This window comes from Danio rerio, chromosome 4, assembly GCF_049306965.1.
Source record: "Danio rerio strain Tuebingen ecotype United States chromosome 4, GRCz12tu, whole genome shotgun sequence".
Classification (NCBI taxonomy): domain Eukaryota; kingdom Metazoa; phylum Chordata; class Actinopteri; order Cypriniformes; family Danionidae; genus Danio; species Danio rerio.
The window spans coordinates 5,518,871-5,531,794 of NC_133179.1; the positions used below are offsets into that span (position 1 = coordinate 5,518,871).

General features: G+C 37.6%; 2 protein-coding genes across 4 annotated transcripts in view; one reads left to right on the forward strand and one right to left on the reverse strand.

Annotated features, from left to right (window-relative positions):
• Nucleotides 1–12,924, forward strand: part of snap91b (synaptosome associated protein 91b) — a 25,294-nt gene continuing 12,370 nt past the window's right edge. The window contains exons 1-7 of the mRNA XM_068220725.2: nucleotides 1–65; nucleotides 2,272–2,387; nucleotides 2,502–2,578; nucleotides 2,836–2,850; nucleotides 3,140–3,304; nucleotides 5,497–5,589; nucleotides 11,133–11,207. Of these exons, the coding sequence (XP_068076826.2) occupies nucleotides 5,499–5,589; nucleotides 11,133–11,207 (166 nt within the window). The 5' untranslated portion in view covers nucleotides 1–65; nucleotides 2,272–2,387; nucleotides 2,502–2,578; ... (1 more) ...; nucleotides 3,140–3,304; nucleotides 5,497–5,498. The remainder of the gene's footprint in view (nucleotides 66–2,271; nucleotides 2,388–2,501; nucleotides 2,579–2,835; nucleotides 2,851–3,139; nucleotides 3,305–5,496; nucleotides 5,590–11,132; nucleotides 11,208–12,924) is intronic.
• The window catches only part of ccdc167 (coiled-coil domain containing 167), a 24,236-nt gene continuing 19,371 nt past the window's right edge, over nucleotides 8,060–12,924 (reverse strand). For 2 of the 3 annotated variants that reach the window (XR_012401582.1, XR_012401581.1), the window contains exons 7-8: nucleotides 11,109–11,317; nucleotides 8,060–8,294 (exon numbers count right to left, since the gene is read on the reverse strand). The gene's annotated coding sequence lies outside the window, so the exon portion shown is untranslated. Of the gene's footprint in view, nucleotides 8,295–8,430; nucleotides 11,318–12,924 lie in introns of those variants that run through there. The other variant, XR_012401584.1, reaches the window with a different exon arrangement.

The following is a 12,924-nucleotide window of genomic DNA, read 5'->3' on the forward strand; positions in this document are numbered from 1 at the left end:
GCTGTTTTGATTTAAAACCATCCGTTCACTTGTATCTGTGTTTATCTTTCAGGTCACCCACAAAGGTAAGCAAGCACTTTATTTGCTTAAAACAGGGATGCCCAGACTCGGTCCTGGAGGTCAGGTGTCCTGAAAAGTTTAGTTTCAACCCCGATCAGACACAACTGGGTTAGCTTATCAAGCTCTTACTAGGCATTCTAGAAACATCCTTGCAGGTGTGTTGAAGCAAGTTGGAGCTAAAATCTGCCGGACGCCGGCCCTCCAGGACTGAGTTTGAACACCCCTGGGTTAAAATCATTATAATGTCATTGATATCACCCACATACAGCTGAAGTTGAAATGATTTGCCCTCCTGTAAATTGATTTTCTTCCGCATTTGCCAAATGATGTTAAATAGAGCAAGGAATTTTTCACATTATTTCTAATAATATTTTTCTTCTAGAGAAAGTCTTATTAATTTTACTTCAGCTAGAATAAAAGCAGTGTGCAATTTCTTAAAACCATTTTAAGGTCAATAATATTAGCCCCCTTAAGCTATATTTAATTTCGATTGTCTACAGAATAAACAACCCTTATACAATGACTTGCCTAATTACACTTAACTTAGTTAAGCCTTTAAACGTCACTTTAAGCTGAATACTAGGATCTTGAAGAATATCTAGTCAAGTATTACATACTGTCATCATGGAAAAGATGAAAAGAAATCAGTTATGAGAAATGAGTTGTAGGGATGGTATACCGTTTGACTTTTGTGGCCACTACTATCTAATGGATATCAATTAAGATGTTATTCAAGAATTTATTTATTTATTTATTCAACTATTTCTTTCCCTAATAAGCTGACCTACTCTTTTCTTAAGATTCGGGCATGCCCTTTTGTCTGTGAAACAGCAAGATGGCAGTGGTGGAACTAATTACAATCTCGGGGTTGATTTAGTCCACTACTAAATAAACACCAGTCCAAGTTTTATTTACATTTACATTTACATTTAGTCATTTAGCAGACGCTTTTATCCAAAGCGACTTACAAATGAGGACAAGGAAGCAATTTACACAACTAAGAGCAGCAATGAATAAGTGCTTTAGGCAAGTTTCAGGTCTGTAAAGTTTAAGAAGGGAAGTATTAGTAGTATTAGTATTTTTTTTTGTACAGTTAGTGTGATATTCAAAGAGGCAATTGCAGATTAGGAAGTGAAGTGGAGACTAAATAGTTGAGTTTTTAGTCGTTTCTTGAAAGTAGCGAGTGACTCTGCTGTTCTGATGCAATTAGGGAGTTCATTCCACCAACTGGGCAGATTGAGCGTGAGCGTTCGCGAAAGAGATTTCTTCCCTCTTTGGGATGGAACCACGAGGCGACGTTCATTCACAGTACGCAAGTTTCTGGAGGGCACATAGATCTGCAGAAATGAGAGCAGATAAGAAGGAGCAAGGCCAGAGGTCACTTTGTAGGCAAACATCAGAGCTTTGAATTTGATGCTAGCAGCAACTGGCAGCCAGTGCAAACGGACTAGCAGCGGAGTGACATGTGCTCGTTTAGGTTCATTGAAGACAACTCGTGCTGCTGCATTCTGGAGCAGTTGATTGATCCCCGAGAATGTCCTAAAAAGCCTCTTACAAACCCATCAACTGAGTACTTAACTCTGGGTGGAGGAGGTACACCCCACAACTACTGTTATACGTATCAGTATCGTTATTGGTGTGCCGCAAAACACATCAGCTCGCGATGGGATTCCACAAAAATTTACCACAAATTTTGTGAATCCACTGATGCCTTTTATTCACTGAATGAGAACCCAACAGCGTTCTGTTACTACCCACTACTTCACAGACAATCCCTAGTCTATAATATTATAAATCTTCCTACCTTTCTTTTTGTTGATTGATCAATGGTGTTACCAGTAAACAAATGCCACGCGTCCTCCACCAAACTGTAGGGACGGTATACAGTTTGACCCAAAGAATGACCGGTCTGGTAGATGAAGAAGAGCGTCCTAGGAACTCATTGTGAGCATTGAAGCTGGCTTCTGCTGATGAAACTGCAAACTATCTTCAATATAAATCTCTGACTCCTGCTCTTCTTCATCTACCAGACTGGTCATTCTTTGGGTCAAACTGTATACCATCCCAAACAGAGTTATTAAAACTATTATGTTTAGAAATGTGTTGAAAATAATAATCTTAATTAATTCTACAGGGGGCTAATAATTCAGGAGGGCTAATAATTCTGACTTCAACTGTATGCTCAAACTGTCGCTCTGTGTTGTGTTTCAGGGATCGCCTACCAATAACGTGTCTCCAACCTCCACTCCCGCCAAATCCGGTGCAGCCGTTCCTACTTTGGAGCCTCCGCGTGCTGATGCCGCGCCTGCTGCTGAAACTGCCACCGAGTCAGTGATCCAAGTGACCACACGAACACCTCCTGAGGATAAACAAACAATCAGAAAAACACATCATAGCTGTCATTAGTTTATAAAAGTGTGTGTGTCTCCATCTTACCATAGTTCTCTTCTGGATCTGGACCCGCTGTCTTCCTCTGGACCGTCGGGAGGAGCATCAGCAGCACCCACATCTTGGGGAGGTACAAGCTAAAACATACATAAATACACACACACACACACTCAGAGAGAGACACACATAGATTGTTTTTGTGAATTGTGAGGACATTCAATAGGACATCCAATTGTTTTAAAGCTGCACAAACTGTATTTTATATTGCCCTCCAGGAACTTGATTTGACACCTGTGCTTTAATGCACTTGTCTCAATAAATGTTTAACCACATTTAATAACCAAGCATCTTTTTCCCTCTGTTTGCAATTTGCCGCCGTCACATCAGATCTGCTGGGGTCAGGTAAGCACTGCTGGCTTTTCATTTGGTGTGTTTTCATGTGATTTGCTGTGTTAAATGTTTCACTCACTTGATTAAACATTGTAGTTCATCTGGAAAATTGAAATTACAGCCTGACAGTCCTATGTATGGCAATCCTAGCCACCCGTTTAGCCTCTCCTCTTAGTGTTTGCTCAGTAGAATCTCTCTCTCTCTCTCTCCCTTATGCTCTTTTCCTCTTCTTTGGTTCCTTTTCTTGTTTATGTTGATTTTCTGCTGTTTATATTGGCTTGCTGGGGGCGTGGCTATGCAGAAATAGGTTCCCTTACTACAGAGACTCTCCTTCCTGACCCAACCCCCGCCGTAGACTCCGCCTCCTCAGCCACGCCCACCACCACAGTCGCAGAGGCAGCCGTTTCTTTGGCTCCTCCTCCCTCCGCTGCCGGTGCTTCCTCCGGCTCAGCGGATCTCCTCGGAGGTCAGTAGAGAGCTTTCTTCCTTAAGAAGATTTTTTTCTGGGGATAAAGGCTGTGCCACATTCAGAAGCAGAGAAACATTCCAGAACAGAGATCCAAATCATAATCTGTGCTGTTTCATTTGTGATCACATTTGTGCGCAGTCTGTAGTCACCATCGCTCCACCATTTGTGTCTGCTGTAGAAATCCAGCGCTCCTCATTTCTGTTTCCGCTTTACATCTTCTTCCATGCCACACTTTTGCAGCTTTTCATTCGTTTGTCATCAATGCTTGTGAATTAAAATTACACGTGAATTTTAATCATTTTGATTATTCTTATGTGCACATTCATGGACTGCACAGTAAGATTAATCCGGCTTTCATTTACAGCTTTAAAGTTAGCAAATGCCAGAAGGCTTAACATCAAGATGAAATCAAAACTGACCCATTTTACTTTCTAACATATACAGTTGAAGTCAGAATTATCAGCCCTCCTGTATATTTTTCCCCAATTTCTGTTTAACTGAGAGATTTAAACACATTTCTAATCATAATAGTTTTAATAACTCATCTCTATAAACTGATTTATTTTGTCTTTGCCAAGATAACAGTAAATAATATTTCACTAGATATTTTTCAAGACACCTCTATACAGCTTAAAGTAACATTTAAAGGCTTAACTAGGTTAATTAGGTGAACTAGGCAGGTTAGGGTAATTAGGCAAGTTATTGTATAATGATGTTTTTTTCTACAGACAATCTAAAAAAATTTAGCTTTAAAAGGCTAATAATTTTGACCTTAAAATGTTTATTAAAAATTAAAAACTGCATTCATTCAAGCCAAAATAAAACAAATAAGACTTTCTACAGAAGAAAAAATATTATCAGACATACTGTGAACGTTTGCTTGCTCTGTTAAACATCATTTGGCAAATAATAAAATAAAAAAATAAAATTCAATAACTCTGACTTCAACACAGACAGACACAGACACAGACACAGACACAGACACACACACACACACACACACACACACACACACACACACACACACACACACACACACACACACACACACACACACACACACACACACACACATAATTATATTATATAATAATTATAATATAATTTGAATATTATGAATAAAATTATAAATATTAAAATATCTCTATAAATAGAATATTATTTTACATACATTATAAATGATAAATTATTATATGTATATATGTACATTTTACTGTAACTTTTCCTTTTTTTAACATTTTAATTGCTTCCTAAAAAGTCAGTAACTTTATATACCTTCCAAATGAAAACAGTAACTTGCATCATCCTCAGAAACCTTCACTTGCAACCTCCTCAGAAAACTTACACCATTATCTTAACTTTATTTTACCTGATTGAATTGCATTCTTTTATAATATTTAATGCCTTATGAAGGCTACTATCTGCTTTCTTTAATTGGATTTTCCTGTTTTACCTGGAATTGCACCACAGTATGAAAGTGAAATGGGTTATGAATAGGCATGGGACGATAACCGTGTTCAAAGTATACCACGGTCTGGAAAAGTCAAGGTTTTAAAACCGTCAACATTTTCTGCAATACCAATCCTAAGGTTTGAGTAATATTTTTTATTTACTTAAAAAAAAAAAAAAATTAAGGATAGCAGTTTTTCTGCAGTTCCAACAGAAAGCATCTCCAAAGATGCCATTTTAAATTGTAAAAAAGGTTTTTAAAACTAATGACAGCAGAACTAAAGACAGCAGAAGTCAATGATTCATTTTCATTATTTAGCCTGACATGTTTACTGCTGCAAAATAATTTAAATGTTTCCCAAATTAAAATATATTGCGTACAAAGGGGGGAAAAATTGTTTTCACTCAGACATTTAAAAAGGATATATTTTAAAACAGTAATCTCAATACCGTGATACAGTGAAACCGTGATATTTATATTCAAGGTTATCATACCATCAGAACCGTATACCGGCCCATGCCTAGTTATGAATGCTCCATATAACCAAAATGATCAGATCATAGACTAGCGATTTTTAAAATTAGCCTACAAAAACGTAAATCAGCGTAATTTACTTGTGAAATGTCTCTCCTTTTGAACTTTGCATGACACTGAAGTCTCTGTCTCTGTCTCTCTATGCTGCCTGTTCTCTCTTTTTCCTCTTTCTTTTATACGTCAACTCTTTGGCCTCGGGCTCCAGATATGTTTGCAGCCCCTGAAACAGCTGCTGCTGCAGAGGGCGGGGCCACCGCGTCCACGCCCACTCCTGCTGCCGATGGCACCGCGCCAGCTGGTGGGTGACAGCACTGCATTTAATATCAGCCTATTATGAAAGAGAGAGTGTGTTTGTTCGTCTGAGTGTTTTCATTGACCGAACTGAAGAACCACATCGAGCATCTCCTGCAGCCTCTAATGAAGCTTCCTCTGGTCACTGCTGAGTTTTCTGAATTGGCATCGGTGTTGCCATGGAGATTGCTATCTGTGTTGCTAGGGCACTAGTCTTTGAACACTGAAGTTCTGTTCTCTGGAGGGCAGAGGCATATGTTGACTTGTTACATGCGCAACATATCCGACAGAGCTGGTTTTCTGCTCAATTTCCACTGGCTTTAATTCTGCTTCCATGAGAGAGAGAGAGGTTTATCTAGTTTTCTTTCTCATTCTTCCTTCTTTAAAGTTTCATCTTAAGGGTACATATATGAAGCATCTACACTACCTGACTAAAGTCTTGCTGCTTATACAAGTTTTAGGAACAGCAAATAATAACTTGACTTCTGGTTGATCATTTGGTGACAGAAGTGGCTTATGTGAAAGGCAAAAGCCTCTAGATTACGCTTATTTTACCAAAATGAAATATGATCATGCCTTGATTTATAATTAATTTATTAGGACAGTAAAGTCTGACTTTGCTTGGACAAAAGTCTCAACTTTGAACAGAAATAATGTCCAGTATCAGTGGCAGATTCAGCCATGGGCAGTATGGGCCATCGCCCAGGGTGGCATCTTCCTGGGGACGGCATGGGGAGATGGCGCAAAAAAAAGGTGCCCCAGTAACAGCTTTGAGATGAGATTTACTTTATGCAAGTATATTCATTAAAAGTGGTTATCCCAGAATAAAGATGTTAGGGGGTATTAACACTTAGTGTCTTTTGCACGCGCAAGTTTGTTATTTTTTATGTGTAACCGAAACAACGCTGGTGAAAACATATTAACGCATATGCGCAGAAAGCCATTGCTGCATGCCTTACATGCGCTGCTCCTGATCCCGGTTGTTTACTGTACATGCACACCGTCAAGTCAAAAACACTAAAGTTTATATCATGTGATGAGAATGATACTTTACTAAGGGTGGCTATGAAGCAGAAAAAAGGAATAATAAGTCAGGGAGGTAACTAAGACTTCATAACATGAACTCTCGGCCATGAGTCGGGTCTAAGACAACAGATAGATAATTCTATAAAAAAAATATTTTTATATTATAATTATTATTAATGCAAAAATTTTACAATATTACTCCAATTGTGTCTTTACATAGTTTTTCGGTTCCATTTAGGATTGATTTCTGTTATTTATTAAGAATAATAATTGTATAATAATAATAATAATAAACTAATTTAATTTAGTTATAATTATTGAAAATAAATAAATATATTTAAATGTATTTATAATATTTTTAAGATATATTTAAAATATATTTAAGATATATTTAAAATATATATTTAAATATTTAAAATGTATATATATATATATATATATATATATATATATATATATATATATATATATATATATATATATATATATATAAAGTCAACAACATAGTGTCTTTATTTCTTGGGGGATGGGGTGGGGTATTTGGGGTGGTTTCGCCCAGGATGCCATTAAAACTAGAAGAGCCACTGTCCAGTATAGAATATAAAGCGATGCTGCAGTGGAAAAAGAATGAATAGTGTGCATGACTCCCATGAGCTTGGAGGACTGCATCCATACATCTCTGCAATGACTCAAATCACTTATTAAAGTCATCTGGAATGTCAAAGAAAGCGTTCCTGCAGGACTCCCAGAGTTCATCAGGATTCTTTGGATTCATCTTCAAAGCCTCCTCCTTCATTTTACCCCAGACATGCTCAATAATGTTCATATCTAGTGACTGGGCTGGCCAATCCTGGAACACCTTGACCTTTTTTGCTTACAGGAGCTTTGATGTGGAGGATGAAGTATGAGGAGCGCTATCCTGCTGGAGAATTTGCCCTCTCCTGTGGTCTGTAATGTAATGGGCAGCACTATTGTCTTGATACTTCAGGCTGCTGATGTTGCCATCCATCTCTCGTACGCCCCCATACTGGATGTAACCACAAACCATGATTTTTCCTTCACCAAACTTGACTGATTTCTGTGAGAATCGTGGGTCCATGCGGGTTCCAGTAGGTCTGATGATTGGGATGCAGTTCAACAGATGATTCATCTGAAAAATTGACACTTCTGACACTTTTACAAATGATCAACTAGAAGTCAAATGATTATTTGTGGCTCTTACAACTGTGATCGACGACAAGACCTTTGTCAGGAAGTGTACTCTTATATATTTATAAAGTGAGTAAAAAGTTAACTTGTAGCTTGAGTGTGCGAGACTTCCACTGTTCAAGCTTTTTATCTATCCAAATATAGTCTTTTCACAGTGTATTTAGATATTTACTGTAGCATCTAATCGGAAGTCTTGCACATTCATAAAAATAAAGTATTATAAGGTGAATATGACCAATTACCCAAACAGGAAGTTGTTTTCAAATGTTAATCCTCTTCTGCCGGTAGATCCCTTTGCTCCAGCGGCTGGTACTGCTGATAGTTCCCCTCAGTTGGACTTGTTCTCCATGCAGCCAGTAGATGACAGTAACTCTCTCTTTAGTTCAGTGGCGCCCTCTACTGTCCAGGAGTCACTCTCCACCAACACCAGCAATGTAGCACCAACTGCTTCCCCAGCCCCAACGATAGACCTGTTTGCTGGTAAAAAAAAACAAAAGAACCAAATAAATAAATAATCCCTTACAGGCTAGATGTTTACTGTATAGCATCCCACTTCTTAAAATCTGGAATAACAAACTTTTTCATATTAGTTTTATTTGTTTATTCTTTTTTTGCTGCTTTAAAGAAAGAGTTAAAGGATTAGTTCACCCAAAAATACAAATTATGTTATTATTTTCTCACCCTCATGCTATTTCAATCCCCTGAGACCTTCATTAAAAAAAATCTACCTTTAATTGCACAATCTGAATTCACACTGGGTTTAAAGGCTTAGTTCAAGCAAATATGATAATTCTGATATTAATTACTCACACTCGTGCCGTTTCGATCCTCAGAGACCTTCATTTATCTTTGTAACACAAATGAATATATTTTAGATGAAATCTGAGAGCTCTTTGGCCATTTAAAGTTCAGAATAGGAAACGATAAACTTCACACGGAGCTCCAGGAACACTTTTGTTGAGAATTTTCTTTTTAAATGACTTTCCAATGCCTTCGGCATCAAATTAAAGCAGGCGTTTACTATGGTTAATATGACGCTTGCATGTTGCGCTGCTGATTCTAAGTGCAACACATTGTGTTTTGGACAATAACCTGTTGCTGAAGAGAAGACAAAAGTGAACAAAGTATTTTTTACTATTTTATTGGTGCATAATAGTGTTTTGGAGCTTTATATGATTAAAGTTGAAGCCACATGGAATGTTTTGACAGTGTTTTGGGTTCATTTTCTGTCCCGGGACCATATATAGAGGGTTAGAGAGCTCCTGGATTTCATCTAAAATATCTTAATTTGTGTTTTGAAGATAAATGAAGGTCTCAGGTGATTAAAACAACACAAGTAATAAGTAATTAATATCTTAATTATCATGTTTGCTTGAACTAAGCCTTTAAAACCCATTTTAATTTCACATTAGATATTTGTGCAAAGCATAAACACAAGAGATCTACACATAGAGATTATTTCCCATTTCCAGATTTTAATTGGTTTGATTTGTTTATTATAGGAATATCATTTCTTTATGTTTGTGTTCATAAATGTTGTGTTGTGTTTAGGTTTTTTCGATCCCATGCCAGACTCATCTGTTCCCAAACCAGACCCAAACCCCAGTCTAGACTTGTTTTCAGCAGGTACTCGCTGCAGTGCATCTTATTCCTGCCTCGGGTGTACATTGTTTTCTCTCTATTCTGTCCTTGACTGCTCAAGGTGAGCCTAATATGCTTCTCTCCTGAGGCAGCTGAAGGAACTGACCGTCTAACACTTTAATTTCTCTCACTCCCTCAGGCCTTCAATCCCTTCACCTCTCTGTCTGTGTTTCTCCTGACGTGTTTCCAAGGCCTATTAGTTACATGGACCCTTTTCACATTTGCAGGTTTCTCAGCAGCGGAAGTCGTCGTAGTTGGGGAACTTAGAGCGCAGTGAATGGGAGAATACAACAAATATATTATAATAACAAATATATTAAAAGAAAAACTCCACGATGTTTGTTATTAGGACTTTCATAAAAAGGAAAAAATTGTGTGAGACTGATAACGGCAGCCAGAAGAGAGAATAATGTCAGACTTACTCTTAGCTCCATAGACGCTGCATTAGAAACAGCTCGCATAAGAAGTATTTTATTTTTGTATTTAGTTACAAAGATGATGTAAATATAATATATACATAAATCAATATAAATGTTCGCACATTTAAAAAAAAAAATCTAAATATTAAAAACTTTCACTGATTTAAGATGCTGATGACCGTTAAACATCTTGTGAAATGGGTCTATTATCCCTTAGGCTTTTCCCTTGGGCTTTTCTTATTAATCTCTATCTATGATGCACAAATATTCATACAGATTCAGATATTTAATCTTGACAGTGTTTGCTTTAAATAAGCATTAAATAAGTAGCGAAATAAACTCCTTCCTGTGCTCCAGATGTGTTTGGTCCTCCTGCTCCTGCTTTATCTGCCCCCATGAGCTGGCCAGACAGTGGGGCAAATCTGGACCTGTTTGGGGGTTGGTAACTACCCCAGTGTGCATGATGGGGGTCTGATTTGCTCAGAGAGTTGCTGTGGTTTCTTTACACCTGTATTAAGATGTATTATCACAGGTAGACCAAGGTTATTATATCAATTTAACAATTGTTAGTTTTAGTTTTTCCACTTTTGATCAGTTCCAGTGGTAGTCAAAAACACATCTGACTGGATTGCTTTAATACTATATATGAATATAAACAATTACACGTATGCCTACGGACTAACACAGGGTCATTATAGGATGATTTGTGAGTGAGATGAGAAAAAAAAGGTTGTAATACTGTATAATTACAATCAGAAATGAAGTTGGTTCAGTAATAATCACAGTGTCTCAGTGAGCTCTCCTACAAAAGTGATGGAGAACACATTTGTATGCATCTTAATATCAAGTAGATAGTGTCTCTTTTGGGGGGGAAATACAGGTTTTCTATTAGACGATCAACTACGGACAGTGGTTTAAAGGGATTTATTGACCTGACAGGAAAGGTGGAAATTTTTTAAAAAGGTTTGCGTATGTGTGTGCGAGTTTGTTTCTAAGCACATTTCTGGCTTTAATATACAGTGTTTGCTCTTGCAAAATGTTGTAACAATGTTTGCTTGAAGTTCCGTTTCTGTTATTGAAATATTAAAACATTCTCTGAACGTTTTTTTAAGTTTTGTGAACATTAAGGACAAGACTAAGCATGCCAAAATGACAACATAAAGTTTCTCTGTCTCTCTCTGGGCTTTTGTCTCTCAGCGTAATGGCTTTGGCTCATTATAAACTCTTTTACCTTCATGCTGCATGGATGGAGCAGAATCTGCGGGTGCCAGTGAGGCCAAACCAGCTGCAGCAGCAGCAGCAGGAGGAGGAGGAGGAGATCTGATGTCGGGTACGTCACCTGCAGCCCTCTACATCTTCATGACATTTTCATTGTGCACATATTTATGTCCAGTGTTTAAGCCACATTTGTAACCATCAAAGTCCAACTTTTAAGTGCACCTAAGAAAAGACAAATCCTCAAATTAGTACACTATAAAAAAAATAATAATAATAATGTTAGAAATCCTAAAACATTTTTTTAATTTTACAATAAACTACTGTGATTCATTAACTTATAATATAATACACCAGCGTTTATATAAATTACACCACTGTAATACACAAGTACTTACACTACACACCACTGGTCCTGGTCGCAAATGTTTTTTTTTTTCTGCTATTTTCAGACCGACGCTGGTTTCATTTTCACGTTGTGCACCACACTGTTTTAATTATAAATGCATTTGCACCACTGTGCACTCATAGGCTGGTCTGAAAAGGGAGTGTGTTCAGGTGTTGTTGACACAGTGCTATATGAGGAAATAGTCTGCACCACTGGCCAACTAAAAGCTGCTCTAAAGTCAAAGATGCAGAGTTTTTATTTGTTATTTAAAGAACATGGTAGTGTTATGCACCCATGAGGTTCCAAAACATGCAAACACGTTGCTTAATACACACACAGGGATGTACAGCAACACACAAATATATTTAAAATATGACAAACTATGTGGAGTGCATCCAACACCACCACCTGAATCCACTGCCGGAAGGAAAAGGCCAAATAGTAAAGGCTCATGCCGTAGATGCTCTTAAACAATTTTCCTGCTAGTAAAGCGTTCAGAGTTTCTGCTTACAAAGTCGGCCATGTAAATAGCAAATGGCATGACACAACTGACTGTTAAAGGGAATTGGCGATGAGCCTGGTTTCAAGAGTTCACACTTAGATATTGCTTGATAATATTAGCAGGTTTTGCATGCTGTCCCAGGTGAGAACCCTGAGCTCAGAGATTATTGAGCCCAGGGCTCCCTTCTGGTCGATGAGCATGTAAGGGGGTACGAGATCGGGTAGGTCTTAAAAGCTCCCCCTGGTAAAGGAGGAATAAGGAGAGATGGGGTGGTTAATCAAAAAAACAAAGAAAAGGGAGCAATACCAGACAGGCTATTTAGTGAGTTTGGATTGATCCGATTGACTTACTAAACATTATGGGTGAGATACCAGCCGCAATTAACCATATTATGTGCTCCTCTCATATTAGTCTGTGAAACTTCACTTAATGAGGACAAACCTTTTAGACCAGTGGTTCTCAAACTTTTTTCACCCCCTTTTTCACCCACTTTTTTTAAGTACCCCCTTAGAAAAAAATTGTCCCTCCAAGTACCACCATAATGACCAGTATTGAAATACAGTAGCGTAGTAGGCCCAGCAAGGCAGCTACAACTCTGCAGTTTAAAATTGAGACAGATTAACTACTATTATTAAGAATTTTTTTTATTATCAGCCACTTTAAACATTATAAATAGTTTGAACATTAACACTGCGCTGTGCTTATATGTAAAAAAAAAATAAATAAATAAAAACCTGGAAATGTTGCTTGGACCTCATAAATATAGGCTATATGTCATCATATTCATATATGAACCATTTTTGATCAATTTTGAAATATATGTTGCATGTACATATGACATTGATATTGGATTACTCTGCGTACCACTAGAAGGAAGCCTGCGTACCACTAGTGGTACACGTACCACAGTTTGAGAACCACTGTTTTAGACCATGCACAGGT